This window comes from Leucoraja erinacea, chromosome 2, assembly GCF_028641065.1.
Source record: "Leucoraja erinacea ecotype New England chromosome 2, Leri_hhj_1, whole genome shotgun sequence".
Taxonomy (NCBI): domain Eukaryota; kingdom Metazoa; phylum Chordata; class Chondrichthyes; order Rajiformes; family Rajidae; genus Leucoraja; species Leucoraja erinaceus.
In genome coordinates this window covers 44384108-44408327 of record NC_073378.1, presented here as the reverse complement: position 1 = coordinate 44408327, position 24220 = coordinate 44384108, and the positions used below count along the sequence as shown (strand labels likewise).

At 43.0% G+C, this 24220-nt stretch overlaps 1 protein-coding gene across 3 annotated transcripts in view; it reads right to left on the bottom strand.

Moving 5' to 3' along the window:
• The window catches only part of cdk14 (cyclin-dependent kinase 14), a 659117-nt gene that overhangs the window by 406528 nt on the left and 228369 nt on the right, over nucleotides 1–24220 (bottom strand). For all 3 annotated transcript variants that reach the window (XM_055655908.1, XM_055655917.1, XM_055655925.1), the window contains one exon: nucleotides 20793–20887. In XM_055655908.1, coding sequence (XP_055511883.1) covers nucleotides 20793–20887 — 95 coding nt within the window. The remainder of the gene's footprint in view (nucleotides 1–20792; nucleotides 20888–24220) is intronic.

Here is a 24220-nt window from a genome sequence, read left to right as displayed (position 1 = left end):
TGCACCTTCTTCCTGCTGGCAAGAGTGAAACGAGAGCATGGCCAGAGTGGTGCAGGTCCTTGATGATGCTGGCTGCCTTTTCATTTCCACTCTGCACCATTGATAGAGAATGGGGCATTATCTACCTGGCTTCCTAAAGTGGATGACCAGCTCCTTTGATTTTCTGACATTGATGGAGCGGTTGTTGTCTTGAAACCATGCTAGTAAGCTCTCTTTCTCCTTCTTCTACTATCTTCTCATCATTGTTTGAGATCTGGCCCACTATGGTCATATCATCTACAATCTTACAATTGGGCACAGAGCAAGATTTGTTTGCACCAGTGTAGAGAATCATTGTGGGGGATGTTAAGGTGCATGTCCTATGAGGTTGAAGATCCAGTTGAGTATGTCGTCTGTGAGCAATGTGGGGGTGGATGAAGGGAAGAGTTCCAAGTCCAGGAGTTTGGTACTTCTAGCGTTTGGCTCATTTGGTGGACTTCCAGATTGCAGGTTTATGTTACATGTCTAAGCATGTAGTCAAGGGCAGTTTGACTGTAATTTTCTACATTGCAGAAGATTGCAAGCACCTGAAAGTAAAATAGGTGGTCATGTATGATAACGATACAGGATGCCAGATTTCTAACAACATCATGAATACAGGGCCAGGAATACTAAGGATAGCCATAAATTCTTAAAAATTAGATGATGGGTCATGATCCAATTTGGTTATTGTTCATCGACTACAGCTCGGTGTTCAATACAATCACCCCCTCAAATTGTTATTAAGCTCAGGGAGCTGGGTCACTGCTCAACTTCCCTATCAGCAGACCATAATCAGTATGAATTGACCATCAACTCAGGAGCACCTCGAGGCTGTGTGCTCAGTCCCCTGCTCTACTCCCTCAATATCCATGACTGTGTAGCCAGACAGAGCCCTAACACTAGCTTTAAATTTGTTGTCCATTGTTAGACAAATAACGGGTAACGATGAGTTAGTGAACAGGGAGGGGGGACAATAATTAAGAGTTAATTCTAATTGCACTGGGAATGGAGCAATTATTTTTTCACCTCTGCAGCCTTGCAGGTAAAATAACAAAACACAAGAAATAAATATACAACAATCAACAATACAGTAGCAACACAGTGGCGCAGCTGGTAGAACTGCTGCCTCACAGCTCGAGAGACCCAGGTTCTAATCTAACCTCGGGTGCTGTGTAGAGTTTGTACATTCTCCCTGTGATCATGGGGGTTCCCTTCAGGCGCTCTGGTTTCTCCCACATCCCAAAGATGTGTGGGTTAATTGGCCTCTGTAAAATTGTCCCTGGCGTGTAGGGAATGGATACATAAGAGGAATAACGTAAAACCAGTGTGAACAGGTGGTTGATGTGGATTTGATGGGTCAAAGGGCCTGGTTCCATGCCGTATCACTTGGACTACAGTAACTAACAATTTACTCTAAAACCCCACATCACAAGATGCGGCACAGAACCCCTGAAGTGGACTCGTGTTCTTCTGCTGCCTGCCCAATCTTTGGAACCCATCACATGGTGCATCCTAAAGTGTAAACATCACAGATTAAATTGCGTCTATGCAGGCCACTCAGCGAAACTTACTGCATTTTCAGAAGTTTTGAGCTGAATTCTCATGAGTTACACGAGCTGTTATCAGACGGCATGCTGTTAAATTCTTTAAATTACGATTCCTGTCCCAGCCTCCTAACCAGATTTTATTCATATTAGACTGTTGCCTCACAGCTTGAGCAACCCAATGCCAACCCTGACCCCCGCATGCATGTTCTCCCTGTGACTACAAGTTTCCTCCACATGCTCCAATTTCCTCCCACAACTCAAAGATTTGCTGCCAGGATAATTGGCAGTTTTAAGCTTCCTGTAGTTTGGTTTGTGACTGGGAAATTAAGGAGTGTTGATGGGCATGTAAAAGAGAATAGTTTAAAAGGGAAATAAGTGGGGGAATGGGGAATACTCAGAGCCAGCAAAGACTTCATTGTCCAAATTTTGTAAAATAAAAATGTAAATATGGAATCCCTGTCTCGATATGATTCTGATACAAAATGCAGACCCAGTCAATGATTCCTACAGAACATTGAAGTCAATTAGACCCTTCTCCACATCCAGCATAATGTGAACCCAGTGTAACGCTGACCTACAGCAGTCACCAATGCTCTTGAGATCCAAAAACAGAAAGAACTAAGATGCAAAAATTGATGACAAACTGAGTCATTGGTCAAGGTAAGGGCTTGATAATTACCCAAGAGACTAAAACTAAGAGTGCGGGATATTTGAAAAACAGCCATTAAGGTCAGAGCTTGGTAGCATCAGAGTAAAAGGGAGTCAGATTTTAGTGGTACAGCCACTGTGGAGTGGTCATTGTAAGAATGGCCATGTGTGAGCACGTGCAGCATTTGAGTAATAAGTATGAAGACTTTGGCTTGTGAAGCATCAGCAATGAGGCTGAGCAGAGTTATCGATAAGAACAGATAAGATCTTTCAACTTTATTCTTCAGACAGTGCAATCAGGATGCCAATCGCTGGTCGGCGCTGGTGGGCGGCACGACTCACGTCGCAGCGGCCTCTGCAGTCCGTCTGTCTTTTTATTATTTTTTGTCTCGTTTGAATGTAGTTTTTATTATTTTGTATGTGTGTGGGTATGTGTGTGGGGGGGCGGGGGGCGGAAGGTGGGGAAAACTTTTAAAATCTATCCCCTGCACAGAGAAATCAACCTTTTCTCTGTCGGGTCTCTGTTGTCGTTGGGGCCTAGCACCGTGGAGCAGCCTCCAGCAGGAACGACCTGGGGCTCCAGTCGCAGAGCCTGCGGACCTACTCACCATCGCGGAGCTGGCCGAGTTCGGAGTGGGAGGAGCGGTGGTGGCGCTCTGCTGCGACCCGACCCCGGGGATTCGGAGGCTTACCGCAGGTCTGGTGGACAGTGACACTGGGAGCCCGCGGGTCCCTGCTGGGAGACCTCTTTTCGGGGCTTCCGCAACGGCGACTTCACCCGCCCGAGTTGCGGGGTTGAAGATTACCTGGAGCGGGGCCTTACATCGCCCGGCGTAGTTTGGAATGGCTGTGGGACTTTGCTAGCGCCCGCCGGGGACTCCAACAACAAGACCCAGAGTGTGGCCTTTCATCACCCGGCACGGCGTTAATGGCCGCGGGACAATTACAATCGCCCGCCGGGGGCTTTGACTTTGACATCAGGAGGGGAATGGGAAGGGCAGGGGAGAGATACGTCTTTGCCTTCCATCACAGCGAGGAGGATGTTTGTGTAAATTGTGTTGTGTCTTGGTTCTTTCTTGTGTGTATGACTGCAGAAATAACATTTCGTTTGAACCTCAATGGGGTTCAAATGACAAATAAATTGTATTGTATTGTATTGTATTGTAATTAGGGGAGTGGTGTACACCTCCTGCGGGATTTGGACGATTAGGGAAATTTACACTTTCCCTGGTGACTACACTTGTGGGAAGTGTACCCAGCTTCATTTCCTTGGCTGCCTCAAGGGAATGGAACTGGAGCTGGATGCACTCAGGAGCATTCAGGGTGCTGAGAGCATTATAGATACAAGTTTTAGTGTCATGGTCACAACAAAGTAGTTTGGTGACCACCAGGGAAGGTAGAGGGAGCAGACAGACAATGTAGTGTTCTCATGTGACCAGCCCCCTCAGTAATGGTGTGCCTTTGTATAATGTTGGGAGGGAGGGAGGCGGGGTTGACTAAATGACTTTAAAGCAGCACAGTGACTAACTCCTCAGGCTCAGCAAGGATAGGTGGAGTCAGACAAAGCAATAGTGAATGGAGATTAAATGGATTGGGGATGGACGGGAGATTATGTGGCCGCAAATGAGAGCCCGAATAGTGAGTTGTCTCCTGGGTATCAGGGTCAAGGATGCTTCAGGACATTCTCCAGGGGGAGGGGGAGCAGCAAGGATAGTTGTGCACATTGACTCCAATAACATAGGTAGAGAAAAGGCTGAGGTTCTGCTGAGTGAAGATATGGAGTTAGAAAGAGGTTAAAAAGCAGGACCTCAAAGGCAGCAATCTCTGGATTACTCCCAGTACCACGTGCTAGCAATGGCAAGTGTGAGGCTTTTAAAAGTGCAATAGGGAAAGCATAATGCTGTTCAAATGAAGGGCAAGACTGCCACAAAATATTGAGGCTCTGATCAGGAAAATTGAGGCATACTTCAGGTTTAGGCACAGGATCAAGAAAATCCCTCAATATATAAGTGTGGGAATAAACTTAAGAGAGAAATCTGGAGACCTAGAGGACATGAGATGGAAATGGCAGACAAGGTAAAGGAAAATGGAAAATACCACACAATCCCAACATAGTAATATTACAATGGTGCCAAGGATAGAATAGCTTCCCTTAAAAATCATCATGGATGTCTATGCATTGAGTCAGAGGACACGGGTGAGAATATTAATGAACATTTGTCATCAGTTTTCCTGTGAAGATCATACAAGCTGAAGAATTGAGGCAAATTAATTAGGATGACTTGGACCATATACAAATTGCCAAAGAGAAGGTCTAGTCAATCTTAAAGTGCATTACGATGGATTAGCCCCGTGGCCTGACCAGGTGCATCCTCGCAACTTGTAGGAGTCTAGAGAAGAAATTGTCGAGGTCCTTGCAGAGTAATTTGCTTCATCCTTAACCACAGGTGAAGTTCCAGAAGATGTGAGGGTGGTTAATATACCATTATTTAAAAAGGAGAGCAAGGACAAGCCAAGGTACAAAGCCAAGGCTGGTGGTGGGCCTTTTAATGGTGAGGATTCTGAGGGACAGGATCTGCTAGTATTTGGATAACAAGAGCTGATAAGAGATGGCCAACATGGATTTGGGCACAGGAAAACATGTATCATAACTCTGTTAGAGTTTTTTTGAGGATGTAAGCAAGATGGTTGATGAAGGCAGGGCAGTGGACATTGTCTATATGGAAAGTAGAAAGGTAAACAGTAGTCTGGCTTGGGTGGTTAGATTGTATGAGATCCAAGGAGACCTAGCTAACTGGATATAGAAGATAGACACAAAAAGATGGAGCAACTCAGCAAGTCAGACAGTATCTCTGGAAGAAAAGGAATAGGTGACGTTTGGATCGAGACCCTTCTTCAGATATAGAATTGGCTTGTTGGGAGGAAGCAGGATGGTGGAAGGTTGTTTTTTGGGCTGAAGACCAGTGGCTAGTAGTGTGCTACAGGGATCAGTGCTGGGCTCATTGTTGTTCATCGTTTATTTAAATGATTTGGATGAGAATGTACAAGACATAGTTACTAGGTATGCAGATGATACTAAAGTAGCTGGTTTGTAGACAAAGAAGAAAGTTGTCAAAAATTACACTAGGCAAGTAGGTCGAGGAATGGCAAATCACATTCAATTCAGATGTGCAAGACATTGCATTATAATAAATCAAACCAGGGTTAGACTTTTACAGTTAATGATAGGGTCTTGGAGAATGTTGGAAAACCAGAGGGACCAAAAGTATATGATGAGGCCACATTTGAAATATTGTGAACAGTTTGGGCCCCATATCTGAGAAAATTGTACTTGTTTTTGAGAGGGTCCAGAGGAGGTTTACAAGAATGATTGGGTTCATATACAAGGAGCTTTTGAAGGCTCTGCACTTGCAGGAATTTAGAAGGATGAGAGGGATCTCATTGAAACCTACCAGATACTAAAATGCCTTGAAAGGCCTATATAGAGTGGACATGGAAAGGATGTTTCTAGTAATATGAGAGTCCAGAACCAGAGGCACGTATATAAGGATTTAATAAAAGGACGTATATTTAGAATGGAGAAGAGGAGGAATTTCTTTAGCCGGAGGGTGGTGAATCTGTGGGATTCATTACAACAGACAGCTGTGGTGGCCAAAATATTGAGCATGTTTAAAGATGAGATTGAGCAGTTGTACAGAGCCAGACAGAGATCTCACAAAACCTTGAATTAAACCATCAGTTAGTATCCAGCTTGTACGCTGACGAAACGTCAGTCACACCAACATCACTGACAAGGTTCCAGAGTGAAAGGTCCAGTGAGGTGACTGCCTATACATTTACAAATGTTTATATGTAACTTTTGTAATGTATGTAAACATGTGTAACTTTTATTTTCCTTTGTAATGAAAGGGAAATATTATAGTTATGTAGTAATGCTTGCTTTACATAGAAAATAGGTACAGGAGGAGGTCATATGGTCCTTCGAGCCTGCACCGCCATTCATTGTGATCATTGCTGATCATCACTGGCCAATCAGTAACCCATGCAGGTTTGCCATTGCTACACGGGTGGTATTAAACTGAATAAGGGGGGTGGGGTGTCAAATGGGATAGTCGAGGATGGAGTTAAAGGGAAAGGGTTTCTTAAATGTGTGAGCGGAGAGACAGAGGGGTGTAAAATGAGGGTAGAATCAATAGGTAGGAAGGTGAAAAGTAAAAGTGGCAGGCAGACAAAACCAGGGCAAAAATCAAAAAGGGCCACTTTTCAACATAATTGTATAAGGGGTAAGAGTGGTGTAAAAACAAGCCTGAAGGCTTTGTGTTTCAATGCAAGGAGCATTTGTAATAAGGTGCATGAGTTGAATGTGCAGATAGCTATTAATGACTATGATATAGTTGGGATCACGGAGACATGGCTCCAGGGTGACCAAGGCTGGGAGCTGAACATCCAGGGATATTCAATATTCAGGAGGGATAGACAGAAAGGAAAAGGAGGTGGGGTAGCGTTGCTGGTTAGAAAGGAGATTAACGCAATAGAAAGGAAGGACATTAGCTTGGAGGATGTGGAATCGATATGGGTAGAGCTGCGAAACACTAAGGGGCAGAAAACGCTAGTGGGTGTTGTGTACAGGCCACCTAACAGTAGTAGTGTAGTTGGGGATGGCATCAAACAGGAAATTAGAAATGCGTGCAACAAAGGTAAAACGGTTATAATGGGTGACTTCAATCTACATATAGATTGGGTGAATCAAATTGGCAAGGGTGCTGAGGAAGAGGATTTCTTGGAATGTATGCGGGATAGTTTTCTAAACCAACATGTAGAGGGACCAACGAGAGAGCAGGCTATTCTAGTCTGGGTATTGACTAATGAGGTAGGTTAGTTAGTTAGTTGTGCGTGGCCCCTTGGGCAAGAGTGACCATAATATGGTTGAATTCTTCATTAGGATGGAGAGTGACATTGTTAATTCAGAAACAAGGGTCCTGAACTTAAAGAAAGGTAACTTTGAAGGTATGAGACGTGAATTGGCCAAGATAGACTGGCAATTGATTCTTAAAGGGTTGACAGTGGATATGCAATGGAAGGCATTTCAAGACTGCGTGGATGAGCTACAACAATTGTTCATCCCAGTTTGCCAAAAGAATAAATCAGGGAAGATAGTGCATCCGTGGATAACAAGGGAAATCAGGGATAGTATCAAAACAAAAGATGAAGCATACAAATTAGCCAGAAAAAGCAGCCAACCAGAGGACTGGGAGAAATTCAGAGTCCAGCAGAGGAGGACAAAGGCTTAATTGGGAAAGGGAAAATAGATTATGAAAGAAAATTGGCAGAGAACATAAAAACTGACTGCAAAAGTTTTTATAGACATGTGAAGAGAAAAAGATTAGTTAAAGCAACTGTAGGTCCCTTGCAGTCAGGAACAGGTGAATTGATCATGGGGAACAAGGACATGGCAGAACAATTGAATAACTACTTTGGTTCTGTCTTCAGTAAGGAAGACATAAATAATCTTCCGGAAATAGCAGGGGACCGGGGATCAAATGAGATGGAGGAAATGAGTGAAATCCAGGTTAGCTGGGAAGTGGTGTTAGGTAAATTGAATGGATTAAAGGCCGATAAATCCCCAGGGCCAGATAGGCTGCATCCCAGAGTACTTAAGGACGTAGCCCCAGAAATAGTGGATGCATTAGTGATAATTTTTCAAAACTCTTTAGATTCTGGAGTAGTTCCTGAGGATTGGAGGGTAGCTAATGTAACCCCACTTTTTAAAAAGGGAGGGAGAGAGAAAACAGGGAATTACAGACCAGTTAGTCTAACGTCGGTAGTGGGGAAAACTGCTAGAATCAGTTATTAAAGATGGGATAGCAGCACATTTGGAAAGTGGTGAAATCATTGGACAAAGTCAGCATGGATTTACGAAAGGTAAATCATGTCTGACGAATCTTATAGATTTTTTCGAGGATGTAAACAGTAGAATTGATAAGGGAGAACCAGTGGATGTGTTATATCTGGACTTCCAGAAGGCTTTCGACAAGGTCCCACATAAGAGATTAGTATACAAACTTAAAGCACACGGTATTGGGGGCTCAGTATTGATATGGATAGAGAACTGGCTGGCAGACAGGAAGCAAAGAGTAGGAGTAAACTGGTCCTTTTCACAATGGCAGGCAGTGACTAGTCGGGTTACCACAAGGCTCAGTGCTGGGACCCCAGCTATTTACAATATATATTTATGATTTGGACGAGGGAATTGAATGCAACATCTCCAAGTTTGCGGATGACATGAAGCTGGGGGGCAGTGTTAGCTGTGAGGAGGATGCTAGGAGGCTGCAAGGTGACTTGGATAGGCTGGGTGAGTGGGAAAATGCATGGCAGATGCAGTATAATGTGGATAAAGAAAGCAAATGGTATGTTAGCTTTCATAGCAAAAGGATTTGAGTATAGGAGCAGGGAGGTTCTACTGCAGTTGTACAGGGTCTTGGTGAGACCACACCTGGAGTATTGCGGACAGTTTTGGTCTCCTAATCTGAGGAAAGACATTCTTGCCATAGAGGGAGTACAGAGAAGGTTCACCAGACTGATTCCTGGGATGTCAGGACTTTCATATGAAGAAAGACTGGATAGACGCGGCTTGTACTCGCTAGAATTTATAAGATTGAGGGGGAATTCTTAAGGGGTTGGACAGGCTAGATGCAGAAAGATTGTACCCGATGTTGGGGAAGTCCAGAACAAGGGGTCACAGTTTTAGGATAAGGGGGAAATCTTTTAGGACCGAGATGAGGAAAACATTTTTCACACAGATATTGGTGAATCTCTGGAATTCTCTGCCACAGAAGGTAGTTGAGGCCAGTTCATTGGCTATATTTAAGAGGGAGTTAGATGTGGTCCTTGGGGCTAAAGGGATCAGGGGGTATGGAGAGAAGGCAGTTACAGGATACTGAGTTGGATGATCAGCCATGATCATATTCAATGGCGGAGCAGGCTCGAAGGGCCGAATGGCCTACTCTTGCACCTACTTTCTATGTTTCTATGCCTGCCTTCTTCCCATATCCCTTGATTCCACTAGGCCCTAGAGCTCGAACTCTCATTTAAATCCATCCAGTGAATTGGCCTCCAATCTCTTCTGTGGCAGAGAATTCCACAAATTCACAACTCTGGGTGAAAATTATTTTTTTTCATCTCAGTTTTAAATGGCCTCCCCTTTATTCTTTGACTGTGGCCCCTCATTTTGGTCTCCCCTAACATGGGAAAGTTTTCCCTACATCTAGCTTGTCCAGTCCTTTTATAATTTTATATTTTATATGTTTCTATAAGATCCCATCTCAACCTCCTAAATTCCAATGAACACTAGCCCAGTCTTTCCAATCTTTCCAATCTGTCCTCATGTGACAGTCCCGCCATCCCGGGGATGAACCTCATGAATCTACGCAGTCTCAATAGCAAGGATGTCCTTCTTCAAATTAGGAGACCAAAAGTGCACACAATACTTCAGATGTGTGGCCCTGGACAACTGCAGAAGCACCTCTTTACTCCTATACTCGAATCCTCTCACTATGGCCAACATACCATTATCTTTCTTCACTGCCAGCTGCGTTTACTTTCAGTGACTGGTATACAAGGAAACCCAGGTCTTGTTGCGCTTCCCTTTTTCCTAATCTGACAACATTGAGATAATAATCTGCCTCCTTGTTCTTGCCGCCAGAGTGGATAACCTCGCATTTAACTACATTATACTGCATCGCCATGCATCTGCCCACTCACTCAGCCTATTCAAGTCACTGTGCAACCACATAGCATCCTCTTCACAGTTCACACTGTCACCCAGCTTCAGTCATCCGCAAAATTGCTAGTTACTTTTAATCTCATCATCTAAATCATCAATATATATTGTAAATAGTTGCAGCTCCAGCACCGAGCCTTGCGGCACTCCACTCGCCACTGCCTGCAGGGCCGGCCTTGACCGATTTTTCCAAATTGGGCCCCGCGTTAATTTTACGTATTTCATATGGAAATACAAATTCGCTTTGTTAAATAAAGATTTTTAAAAATACATTTGCCATAAGGATTTTTTTACAAAACGAACATGGATAACAACTGCTACACGGCCATCAGACACAAACGATGTGTTAACTACTACTGTAGCACTTGTTAACAGCCAGTAGTTAACAAGTAGTTATACAATGTGTCATCAATTCCTCAGTAAATGTAATTGTGTTTTGATCAAGTATTAATGACGCTGGGTTTCTTTGAATACAATTCACGAGGCACCATTAACATTTGTTCAAAACAGAATTACATTTACTGAGGAATGTAAATCGATGCATTGATGACATTAAGAATTTCTTAAAACTCACCATCATGATTGAGGACTTCTTCTTGGTGAGCTTCTTGGTGTGCAGCAGGTTAGTCATTCAATTTACCTACCGACCCACGTTGTGTCTTTCGCTCTCTCCCTCCCTCTCTCTCGCGCTCTCTCTCTCTCCCATTCCCCATCTCGTCTCTCTCTAACTCTCACGGCATTCCCGGAATCATTGACGTTTTGCGGTAGACAAAAATGCTGGAGAAACTCAGCGGGCGAGGCAGCATCTATGGAGCGAAGGAAATATGCAACGTTTCAGGTCGAAACACTTCTTCAGACCCGGCCCGAAACGTTGGCTATTTCCTTCACTCCATAGATGCTGCCTCAAGTCCTGTCCCACTGTGCAAGTTCACCCAAGAGCTCTCCAGAGTTTAAAATTTCTGTGTAGAATATCTGTCCCTATCTTCAAATTCTTACTTCGAAATAAAATACAACTTTTGACAACAATTTCGCAGCAGGTTCTCGATTAGTCGATTTCCATGCATTTTCAATCATCGTTCGATTCAGTATAATTTTTTCACACCTGATTGATGTAGTTTTTTTTAAAGATACAGTACATTACAAAAAATAGTTTCAAACATACCCGGTATTTCTGCCTTCAAGGGACTCACATATGTCTTTACTAATCTTTTTCTCTTAACATATCTAAAGAGGCTTTTACTATCCTTTTTTATATTCTTGGCCACCTTACCCTCGTACTTCATCTTTTCACTCCTTATGGACCTTTTTGTTACCTTTTGTTGTCCTTTGAAAGTTTTCCAATCCTCTGGCTTCCCGCTACTCTTTGCTTATCGTTTTATTCCATCTCTAACTTCCCTTGTCAGCCACGATTGCCTCTTACTCTCCTTAGAATCTTTCTTCCTCTTTGGAATGAAATGATCCTCAATTTTCTGGATTATGCCTAGAAATTCCTGCCAATGCTGTTCCACCATCATTCCTGCGAGGATCCTTTTCCAGTCAACCTTGGCCAGCTCTTCTCTCATGCCTTCATATTCTCCTTTGTTCATCTGCAACATTGACACTTCTGATTTAACCTTCTCCCTCTCAAATGGCAGATTAAAACGAATCGGATTATGGTCACTACCTCTTAACGGTTTCTTTACCTTGAGTTCCCTTATTAAATTTGTTTCATTATACAATGCTAAATCCAGAATTGCCTTCTCTCTGGTAGGCTCCATACAAGCTGCACCAAATAATCCATCTTGGAGACACTCTACAAACTCCCTTTCTTGGGGTCCAGAACCAACCTGATTTTCCCAGTCTACTTGCATATTGAAATCTCCCATAACCACAGTGGCATTACTTTGTTTCATGCCAATTTTAACTCCTGTTGCAACTTGCACCCTATATCCAGGCTACTGTTTAGGGGCCTATAGATAACTCCCATTTGTGTCTTCTTATCTTTACAATTCCTTAATTCAATCCACAGCGACTCTACGTCAGTCCCTATGTCACCCCTCGCAAGGGATTGAATTTCATCCCTCACCAACAGAGACCCCACGTTCTCTGCCCACCTGCCTGTCCTTTCTATAGGACATATAACCTGAATATTCAGTTCCCAGTCCCGATCCTCCTGCAGCCATGTCTCTGTAATCCCCACAATGTCATATCTACCAATTTCTAACTGAGCCTCAATCTCATCCACTTTACTTCTTATACTTCGTGCATTCATATATAATACTTTTAATCCATTACTCACCTCAATTCCTATTTCACTTGACCATACTCCCCATATCCCTTCATGAGCTTTCAGTCCCATTAATTCTGCTGTCTTTCTTAACTTTTCCTACACTCCCTTTCCCTTTAACTCCATCTTTGTATATCCAATTATTCTCCTCCCCCCACTATTTATTTTAAACTCTGTTGCATCCAACACATGTTGCATCCAAATACAGTGTTGTGTAGTTGATTATCTTTGGTTTGCTGTGATGTTTGCGGAAATATTACAGTCTGGTTAAAGGAGCCATTGCATTAAACAGTCATAATGGTTGATCTTCCAGCTCTATATATTGTTGTACAGAGATGTTTGTGGGTTCGGGAGAGGTTGAGCAATTCAAGCATCTTCCAGTTTATTTACACAATGCCATCAAGATACAACACCACCAAAACACACTAGCTCATCATACTGCCTGTTTAAATGCAGTGAGGCACAATCGGAATGTGGGTTACAACAAATTCAGAAAGTATTCAGATCCCTTCACTTTTTCCACATTTTGTTACGGTACAGCCTTATTCTAAAATAGATTAAATTATTTTTTTATCATCAATCTACAAATACCCCATAATAAAAAAAAGTAAAAACAGGGTTTAGAAATGTTTGCAAAGTAATTAAAGAGAAATAACTGAAATACCACATTTACATAAGTATTCAGACCCTTTACTCAGTACTTTGTTGAGGCACCTTTGACAGCGATTACAGCCTCAAGTCTTCTTGGGTATGATGGTACAAGCTTGGCACACCTATATTTGAGTAATTTCTCCCATTCTTCTCTGCAGATTCTCTCAAGCTCTGTCACGTTGGATGGGGAGCATCGATGCACATCTATTTTCAGGTCCCTCCAGAGATGTTTGATCGGGTTCAAGACTGGGCTCTGGCTGGGCCACTCAAGGACATTCACAGACTTGTCACAAAGCCACTCCTGCATTGTCTTGACTGTGTGCTTTGGGTCGTTGTCCTGTTGGAAGGTGAACCTCTGCCCCAGTCTGAGATCCGGAACATTTTGGTGCAGGTTTTCATCAAGGATCTCTCTGTACTTTGCTCTGTTCATCTTTCCCTCAATCCTAACTAATCCCCCAGTTTATGCTGCTGAAAAACATCCCCACAGCATGATGCTGCCACCACCATGCTTCACCGAGGGTATGGTATTGGCCAGGTGATGCGCGGTGCCTAGTTCCAGACATGACGCTTGGCATTCAGTCCAAAGAGTTCAATCTTGGTTTCATCAGACCAGAGAATCTAGTTTCTCATGCCTTTTGGCAAACTTCATGCGGGCTGTCATGTGCCTTTTACTGAGGAGTGGCTTCCGTCTGGCCACTCTACCATAAATGCCTGGTTGCTGGAGTGCTGCAGATATAGTTGGCCTTCTGGAGATTGGAGCTCTGTCAGAGTGAACATCGGGTTCTTGGTCACCTCCTTGACCAAGGCCCTTCTCCCCCGATTGCTCAGTTTGGCCGGGCAGCCATCTCTATGAAGAGCCCTGGTTTCCAGAATTCTTCCATTTAAGAACGACGGAGGCCACTGTGCTCTACGGGACCTGCAATGCTGCAGAAATTGTTTATACCCTTCCCCAGATCCGTGTCTCGACACAATCCTATCTCGGAGGTCTACAGATAATTCCTTCATCTTCATGGCTTGGTTTTTGCTCTGACATGCACTGTCAACTGTGGGACCTTATATAGACAGGTGTGTGCCTTTCCAAATCATGTCCAATCAATTTAATTTACCACTGGTGGGCTCCAATCAAGTTGTAGAAATATCAAGGATAATTAATGGAAACAGGATGAACCTAAGCTAAATTTTGAGTGTCATAGCAAAGGGTCAGAATACTTATGTAAATGTGATATTTCAGTTATTTATTTTTAATTACTTTGCAAAAAATTGTAAACACCTATTTTCCCTTCTTTCTGAGGTGTTGGGTGTAGATTGATGATTAAAAAAAAGATTTTAATCCATTTTAAAATTAAAATAAGGCAATAATGTAACAAAATGTGGAAGTGAAGGGGTCTGAATACTTTCTGAATGCACTGTAACTGGTAGAGCCATTGTCTGAGTTCCAGTGAAGCAGGTTCAAACCCGACCTCCGATATTTTATATGTGCAATTGGCATTTTATCCCTGGATTTTCCCCAGGTGCTCCAGTTTTCTCACACATCCCAAGGACGTGCGGATTAGTGGCTCAATTGGCTGCTGCAAATTGCTCTTAATTTGTCTGAGTGGTGGAATCTGGGTGTCGTTAATAGGAAAAGATAGACACAAAAAGCTGGTCTAACTCAGCGGTCAGGCAGCATCTCTGGAGAGAAAGAATGGGTGATGCATCGGGTCGAGACCCTTCTTCAGTGTGGGTAAATAGGTGTCATTTCCATCACCTCCCTTCCCATCCTCCCCGCACCCCACAAACACCTGTGTAAAATTATATATAGTGGCAGGACTAGCTTAATCAATTTTTAAAAGAGCCAGAAACACTCAGCAGGCCAGGTGGGATCAGGTAAGAAATTTAAAAATGCCTGGTGAATGATCCTCTATCAGAACTGGAACAGTGAGAGCTGGATGGGTAATTAAATGAATGAGCACCAGAAGTGAATAGAGATCAGATGGAATACAAAGAATTAAAACAGCACCCAAAAGGAGCACACATTAAGGAAAAACAATGTTTTATGCACCTAATGTACTCAAATAATATTAATGAGAATATTTTTCAGAAAAATGGATTGTGATGAAAAGTTCAATTAAAAAAAGTTACTGTTTGTCGCAAGATTATCAATGACTTGCTGCAGTCAAATAAAACCAGAACTAGTTAAAGTGTATTGAATTAGAAATGGGGAAAAAAAATCTTCGTGATTTTAATGGTCTTGCTACATTGTTCCTTATTTCATATCCCACAGATCCCTAATATATTCCAATGATTTAGAATCTAGTCAAGAGAGAGTCAAGGGTGTTTTGTCTTGTATATACCGAAACAGAACAATTAAATTTTTACTATACTTACCTTAATCTTAATGTTTTATCTTAACTTATGTTTGTATAATTGATGATTCTATTTTAACAGTACAAATATTAACAGTACAAAAATTCATAATGGGATTAATTTATTCCCTTATTCACAATGTTTGGTAACATTTATTTATTAAACCTCAGTCATAACATTACAAGTAGCTTTTCCTGGGAGCTTCCTTCATTCCATCACACATTAACTGAAGCTCTTCAGAAAGACAATGGCAATATTCCAAGATGCACCACCTAATTCATCATTATCCCTAATTCATCATTATCTCATGTACACTTAGTTTCATTAGTTCCCGTTCTGACAATTGCTCACTTTAAAAAATCTTCTTTCCTCATCTACAAGATACAAGATACAATTTAATTGTCATTTGGACCCCTTGAGGTCCAAACGAAATGCCGTTTCTGCAGCCATACATTACAAACAAATAGACCCAAGACACAACATAATTTACATAAACATCCATCACATCGCTGTGATGGAAGGCCAAAAAAACTTATCTCTCCACTGCACTCTCCTCCCCCCCCCCCGATGTCAGAGTCAAAGTCAAAGCCCCCGGATGGCGATGGCGATTGTCCCGCGGCCATTAAAGCCACGCCAGGTGGTGCAAGGTCGCACACCGGGTCTTGGTGTTAGAGCCCCCGGCGTGCGCTCGCAGAGTCCCGCGGCCATTCCAAGCCACGCGGGGCGGTGATGTCAGGCCCCGCTCCAGGAGCTCTTCGACCCCGCAACTCGGGCGGGAGAAGTCGCCGTTGCGAGAGCCCTGAAAAGCGGTCTCCCTCCAGGGACCCGCGGGCTCCCGGTGCCGCCGTCCACCAGACCTGCAGTTGAAGCCTCCGAATCTCCGGAGGTCGGGCCGCAGCAGCAGCAGCATCAGCAGCGCTCCTCCACCGCTCCACCCGCTCCGGACTCGGCCAGCCCCGCGACGGTGACGGTGAGTCGTCGGCACCAGAGTCCCCGGTCTCCTCCTGTTGGAGGCCGCTCCTCGTTGCAGCCCCAACGATAACGGAGACCCGACAAGAAAAGGGTGGGTCTCCCGTGCAGGGAGAGATTTCCCCCTCCCTCCCACCCCATCCCCCCACACACACACCCCAACAAAAAATAACAAAAACTACATAAAAGCATAGACAGAAAATAATAAAAACGCGGACGGGCTGCAGAGGCTGCTGCTGACGAGAGTTGCGCCGCCTACCGGACAGCTATCTTGTAGCATCTCTGTGATTTGCTCGTCTATTCACTCCAATACTGACCAAAGTGTCCTTAGCTCAAGGCTCAGTCGGAAAAAAAATGTGACCACAAACTTGTTTCTCTTCTTAAGAAATTTAAGAAGGAACTGCAGATGCTTGAAAATCGAAGGGAGACAAAAATGCTGGAGAAACTCAGCGGGTGAGGCAGCATCTATGGAGCGAAAGAAATAGGCAACGTTTCGGGCCTAAACCCTTCTTCAGACCCTGTCGGACCCTTTCGGGATGAAACTCTTCTTCAGTCTGAAAAAGGGTTTCGACCCCAAACGTTGCCTATTTCCTTCGCTCCATAGATGCTGCCTCACCTGCTGAGTTTCTCCAGCATTTTTGTCTACTTTCTTTTCTTAAGATGCTGTTTAAAAATCTCTAAAATTGCCCTAATATCTGGCCCAATGTTCAATTTTGTTTGATTTAACTAATTAAGTGCATTAATATTTTATACCTGCACGCGTTGCTACTATCATAATTTAACAAGAAAATAACAGGGTAACTCTTGAATATCTATTTTTAATCAGAATGTTAAAATCCCCGAACAGATATCACTACATGCTCAACAGTATATATACAGTAACTAGAATGAAGCAGCATTAAAGCAAACAAAAATATAACATAGAAATAAATCAGGTTTTCAAGTAAAATAAAACAGCAAATGAATGGGTCAGTCACTTTTCATGTAAATAATTAGATGCTAGTTACTACATGACAGGACATTGCCTGAAGGAAACATCACATTTTGTTCTGAAAACATAATAGTACAGTGGCTGCATCAATCCAACAAACTGACATGAAACATGAGTTGGAAAGCATTGTACATCACCCACTGGCATTAGGAACATACTCCTAGATGGTGCCGACTGACGAGACCCCAACTGAAGCTCAAGCAGTGGTTAAAAACTAACAAACTAAGAAAAACAAGCTTATTACTGCACATTTTTGTTCAACACCTGCAATGCTCTTCAGGTGTATTCCTTTCAACATCAATCTTCAGGTCCAAATTCAAACACAACCTCCTACCAGTATAGCAGGACAAGGATAAAGGAAATATATATTTTGTTTATAGTCACATGTTTATATGATTACATAGAAACATCAAAAATAGGTGCAGGAGGAAGCCATTCGGCCCTTCAAGCCAGCACCGCTATTCATTATGATCATGGCTGATCGTCCCCAATCAATAACCCGTGCCTGCCTTCTCCCCATATCCCTGGATTCCACTCGCCCCTAGAGCTCTATCTAACTCTCACTTAAATCCATCCAGTGACTTGACCTCCACTGCCCTCTGTGGCATCGAATTCCACAAATTCACAACTCTGAGTGAAAAAGTTTTTTCTCACCTCAGTCTTAAATGGCCTCCCCTTTATTCTAAGACTGTGGCCCCTGGTTCTGGACTCCCCCAACATTGGGAATATTTTTCCAGCATCTAGCTTGTCCAGTCCTTTTATAATTTTATATGTTTCTATCAGATCGTCTAAACTCCAGTGAATACAGGCCTAGTCTTTGCAATCTTTCCTCATATGACAGTCCGACCATCCCAGGAATCAATCTTGTGAACCTACGCTGCACTGCCTCAAACACAAGGATGTCATTCCTCAAATTTGGAGACCAAAACTGTACACAATACTCCAGATGTGGTCTTACCAGAGCACTATACAACTGCAGAAGAACCTCTTTACTCCTTTACTGAAATCCTCGTGTTATGAAGGCCAACATTCCATTAGCTTTCGTCACTGCCTGCTGTACCAGTAAGCCAACAGCCATGTTTACAAGGACACCCAGGTCTCGCTGCACCTCCCCCTTACCTAACCTGTTAATGATTTGGAAGAGGGAATTGGGAGCAACACTAGCAAATTTGCAGATGACACAAAGCTGGGTGGCAGTGTGAACTGTGAAGAGGATGTTAGGAGGTTGCAGGGTGACCTGGACAAGTTGAGTGAGTGGGCAGATGCGTGGCAGATGCAGTATAATATAGATAAATGTGAGGTTATCCACTTTGCGGCAAAAACAACGGGGCAGATTATTATCTCAATGGGGTTGAGATTGAGATAATAATCTGCCCCGTTGTTTTTGCAGCAAAGTGGATAACCTCACATTTATCTATATTATACTGCATCTGCCACGCATCTGCCCACTCACTCAACTTGTCCAGGTCACCCTGCAACCTCCTAACATCCTCTTCACAGTTCACACTGCCACCCAGCTTTGTGTCATCTGCAAATTTGCTAGTGTTGCTCCCAATTCCCTCTTCCAAATCATTAACATATATGGTAAACAGTTGCAGCCCCAACACCGAGCCTTGCGACACTCCACTCGCCACTGCTTTCCATTCTGAAAAGGACCCATTCACGCCTACTCTTTGCTTCCTGTTTGCCAACCAATTTTCTATCCATGTCAACACATGTCAATACCATGTGCTCTAATTTTAGTCACCAGTCTCCCATGCGGTACCTTATCAAAGGCTTTCTGAAAGTCTAGGTACACTACATCCACTGGCTCCCCTTCGTTCATTTTACTTGTCACATCTCCAGAAACAACCAGTAACAAACCCCAAATATTGCAGCAGAATGAGAGCAAAATATCATAGCACGTTATTTCAATAGACAATAGGTGCAGGACTAGGCCATTCGGCCCTTTGAGCCAGCACTGCGATTCAATGTGATCATGGCTGATTATCCCCAATCAGTACCCCATTCCTGCCTTCTCCCCATATCCCCTGATCCGCTATCTTTAAGAGCCCTATCTAGCTCTCTCTTGAAAGTATCCAGAGAACCGGTCTCTATCGCTCTCCGAAAAAAGTGAGGCCGTTTCCTTGTCTCCGTTCTAAATGGCTTACCCCTTATTCTTAAACAGTGCCCCCTGGTTCTGGACTCTCCAACATCGGAAACATGTCCCTTGCCTCTAACATGTCCAAATCCTTAATAATCTGATATGTTTCAATAAGATTCCCTCTCATCCTTCTAAACGCTAGAGTATACAAGCCCAGACGCTCCATTCTCTCAGCATATGACATCCCGGGAATTAACCTTGTAAACCTACTCTGCACTCCCTCAATAGCAAGAATGTCCTTCCTCAAATTAGTGGACCAAAACTGCACACAATCCTCCAGGTGTGGTCTCACTAGGGCCCTAAACAACTGCAGAAGGACCTATTTGCTCCTATACTCATCTCCTCTTGTTATGAAGGCCAACATGCCATTCGTTTTCTTCACTGCCTGCTGTACCTGCATGCTTACTTTCATTGACAGATGAACAAGGACCCCCAGATCCCGTTTTACTTCCCCTTTTCCCAACTTGACACCATTTAGATAGTAATCTGCATTCCCATTTTTGCTACCAAATTGGACAACCTCAAATTTATCCACATTAAACTGAATCTGCCATGCATCTGCCCACTCACCCAGCCTGTCCAAGTCACCCTGCATTCTCATAGCATCCTCTGCATAGTTCACACTGCCACCCAGCTTTGTGTCATATGCAAATTTGCTAGTGTTACTTTGAATCCATCCAAATCATTGATGTATATTGTAAATAGCTGGGGTCCCAGCACCGAGCCTTGCAGTTCCCCACTTGTCACTGCCTGCCATTCTGAAAGGGACTTGTTAATCCCTACTCTTTGTTTCCTGTCTGCCAACCAATTTTCTATCCATGTCAGCACCCTACCCCAATACCATGTGCCCTAAATTTGCCCACTAATCTCCTATGTTCTTTCCTAACATAAAATGACTGAATTGCAACTAGTGATTCAAAAGAAAACAGTAGAATTGTTAATTTAACTTTTTTTTTAATGACAGGACCCATTTAAAAAAAAAAAAGCAAAATGCTGCATAAGGCAACATTTTTGATTATTTTTCTGGTAATCAGACTGAATTAAATCTACACATTGGCAAACCAATCGAAAAATGAAAAATTGAATTGATTTTTTTGGTTGATTTTTTCTCCAAATAAAAACACAATTTCTGATTTAAAGCACAATTAAAATTAAAAATTGGTTAACTTGATTCAGAAAAAAAGCATTCAGGTTACTGATACACTCATCTACCACTGGTCAATGTTTTAAATCCGTGAGCCTAGCAAGTAAGCCCCAGTCGACATGGTCTGCACTTATGATGTGTACAGACACAAGGAAAACATACTTTGACTGTGACAAAGATTGATTGCATTGAAGGTAAAATCATTCATAGATTTAATTGCATGTTAATTATAATCCAAACAGTTCCATCAGCAGCCAGCTGTTCTTAGAAGGAGGAAAGTACTTACCACATATTCAAACACAAGAGTCAAGGTTTCCTTTGTATGAATGATGTCATGAAGCAGTACTATGTTCGCATGTTTCAACCCTTTCAGCAAAGAAGCTGCAAAGGAACAAAGGGAAAACTTTCAGACTGTTTGACTTGGCTCAAACAATCATTCAAATCCATCAATTAATGTAAAAACAATAAGTGAACTGGTTAAAAGATTTTAACCATATGATAAGAAAAAATACAAAGTGCTGGAGTAACTCAGTTGGTCAGGCAACATCTCTGGAGATATATTTGGGTCGGGACCCTTCTTCAGACTGAGACAAAACATCACGTATCCATGTACTCCAGAGATACTGCCTGACCCACTGAGTTACTCCAACACTTTGTGTCTATTTTAACTATATGGTCTTGCATAATTTTCACTACTTTTCCATTGAAATAAACAGTGCAAATGCACAAAATAGTATTGAAAGAAATGCATGCAATTTGACATGAATAATGACATAGAAACATAGAAAATAGGCGTAGGAGTAGGCCTTTTGAGCCGGCACCGTCATTCAACATGATCATGGCTGATCATATAACAATTACAGCACGGAAACAGGCCATCTCGACCCTTCTAGTCCGTGCCGTGATCATCCAAAATCAGTACCCCGTTCTGGCTTTTTCCCCATAATATTGATTCCTTTAGCCCTAAGAGCTCTCTCTTGAAATGATGAATCATTATTCATAATTTGAATGATGAATAAACTGCTTCTGTTTTGATATTATCCTGATTTATGCGCATAAACAGAAGGGAATTTCATTTGAGTTCATAAGATGCCATTATGTTGTCATGTATCCTAAACAGAACACATTCCCCCTCCCCTCCCAGGTGCCCAGTTGCAGAGGTGAATTCTTCCAGATCATCCCATGTGAATTATGAATCTTCCAGCTGCCTATCATTGTAATTAATTGCCTAATTTATCAGTTCTGAGCTAGACGTAGATGACAGCTAACATTGAATTCAAGATTTCCAATTGGAAAAGATGAAGAAATCGCTGATCAATCCTCGCATAAACTAAGCGGCATTGTGCGTACACCGTATACCATAGTATTTACATGGCATGGTTAGATGTTACACACTTAGAAGAAAATAACAAAACAGAACAAAACATTAAAAAAGTTAATTTCATTACAGTCCACTTTTACAAATTTGAGATCTGGCAGGGCTTCACCCTATGTATATAAATGGAATTGATAAACATATCATTCTCTGATGATCTTACAAAAGTAAAAAATGGACCATTCTGTAAAGTGGACAGATTCACACCCAAATTCCCAATGCAAATCCTCCCCAGATCATAAATGCCTGTCTTTTGTACAGGCTGTACATAACCGGAACCAGTATTTGGGAGAACGATTTGGAAGGGAATGGGCCAGACATGAGCAAATGAGACTAAAGCCCCTGTCCCACTTACGTGTCTTTGGCATGCTAATTACGCAACCTGGTGGTCGCTTTGAGGCGTGAAGGTCCCGCGAAGGTCGCACATGATTTAATGCATCCGCACAGCTGTCTGGATGGAGCGCGTGACGTCAATTGAAGATGGACACAAAATGCAGGAGTAACTCAGCGGGACCGGCAGCAACTCTGGAGAGAAGCAATGGGTGATGTTTCGTGTCGAGACTTCTTCAGTCTGAAAGAAGGGTCTTGACCCGATACATCACCCATTGCTTCTCTCCAGAGATGCTGCCGGTCCCACTGAGTTACTCCTGCATTTTGGTGTCTATCTTCAATTTTCTTGGCCCCGCTCTGGGAGTAGAAGTGGGAGCAGATCCGGACCGCCACAGCTGTGAGCCCCAGGCTGAGTTCAGCGCTCGTTTGCCTGCTTCTGTTGCCGTTGGAGGTGAGACGTTGTGTCGCGCCAGGGTCTTGGGCCTGTCCCACTTTGGACGTCAGTTACGCGACAGGCCGTTGGCGCGCGAAGATTTTGTTTGCTACAACATTTTGGAGAGCCACGCAATACCGCGCACAACTCCATACACGTCCGCACTTCTCAGTGGGTCCGGCCCCACGTGGCCATACGATGCCCGTGCGTCTCAACGCGACGACGAAGTCGCGTAATTTGCATGCCAAGGACACGTAAGTGGGACAGGCCCTGACTCAGTTAGATAACTTGGTCGACATGGATGTTGGGCCTTACGACCTTTATCCATGCTGTGTAACTCTATGACTGAAGTAAACCACGTTCTTCCTAAGTATCGGCACATTCAGAAGGTCCTGGCCTGCACTTTGTGGGGCTACAGGCATCTTGTGCCATGTGCAAACAAAAGTTCATGGCAATATCTGAACAGAAGAATTGATTACACAAAAAAGCTGGAGAAACTCAGCGGGTGCAGCAGCATCTATGGAGCGAAGGAAATAGGCAACGTTTCGGGCCGAAACCCTTCTTCAGACGAAACGTAGCCTATTTCCTTCGTTCCATAGATGCTGCTGCACCCGCTGAGTTTCTCCAGCTTTTTTGTGTACCTTCGATTCTCCAGCATCTGCAGTTCCTTCTTAAACACAGAAGAATTGATTACCCTGGTTTAACTACACTGTTACAAACAGCGGTTACAGCTACAAACAGATTACGACTAGCTCTTAGGAACAGAGAGCTGTTGTAACCGAGGGAGAAACTGCATACAGTACATTCCTTGAACTTGAAATAGTGTACTAGAACATAAAACAGTACAGCACATGAAAGGGCCCTTTGGCCCACAATGTTTGTGCTGAACACGACTGCACTGTAGAAACTTTGTGAGGCTATATTCCCTTATAATGCCTTTAAATTGCCTACCCGTACCAAACACTTCTACATCACCATCTATATCTCTCGTTTCCCTTTCCCCTGACTCTGTCTGAAGAAGTGTCCCGACCGTAGATGTCACCTATTCATTTTCTCCAGAGATGCGATCTGACCACTGAATTACTCCAGCTTGTTGTGTCTAATTTGGGAATAAGATATATTCTTCAAAAACAATTGTACCATTCAATTCAATCCAAATACATTATGACTAATTCCTCTTCAAGGCCATAAATAATCAGCCTATAGTCCATTATTTCAATGATATAAAGCAATTTACTCAAGGGCGCAGTTAATTAGTGGTTATTCTTCTGGAATTGTGATCCAGGGGGCTAAATTAATGATCTGGAGACACGTTCAAATCTCACTACAACATCTGGGGAACTTAAATTGGGTTAATTAAATAAATCTGGAATAACAAAGATACCAACGATTACTGCATTCTTGTAAAAACATTTTTCCTAGGGAAGGAAATCTGTCGTGTGTACCCAGACTGAGTACTGACCAGCCGTGGGTAATTGTGTTGTTCTTCATAATGACCTTGTGATTCAATCTGATGCATTAAACTTCCAGAGAAACAATAATAACTGATTGCATCAACTCAATCATCACCTCAGCA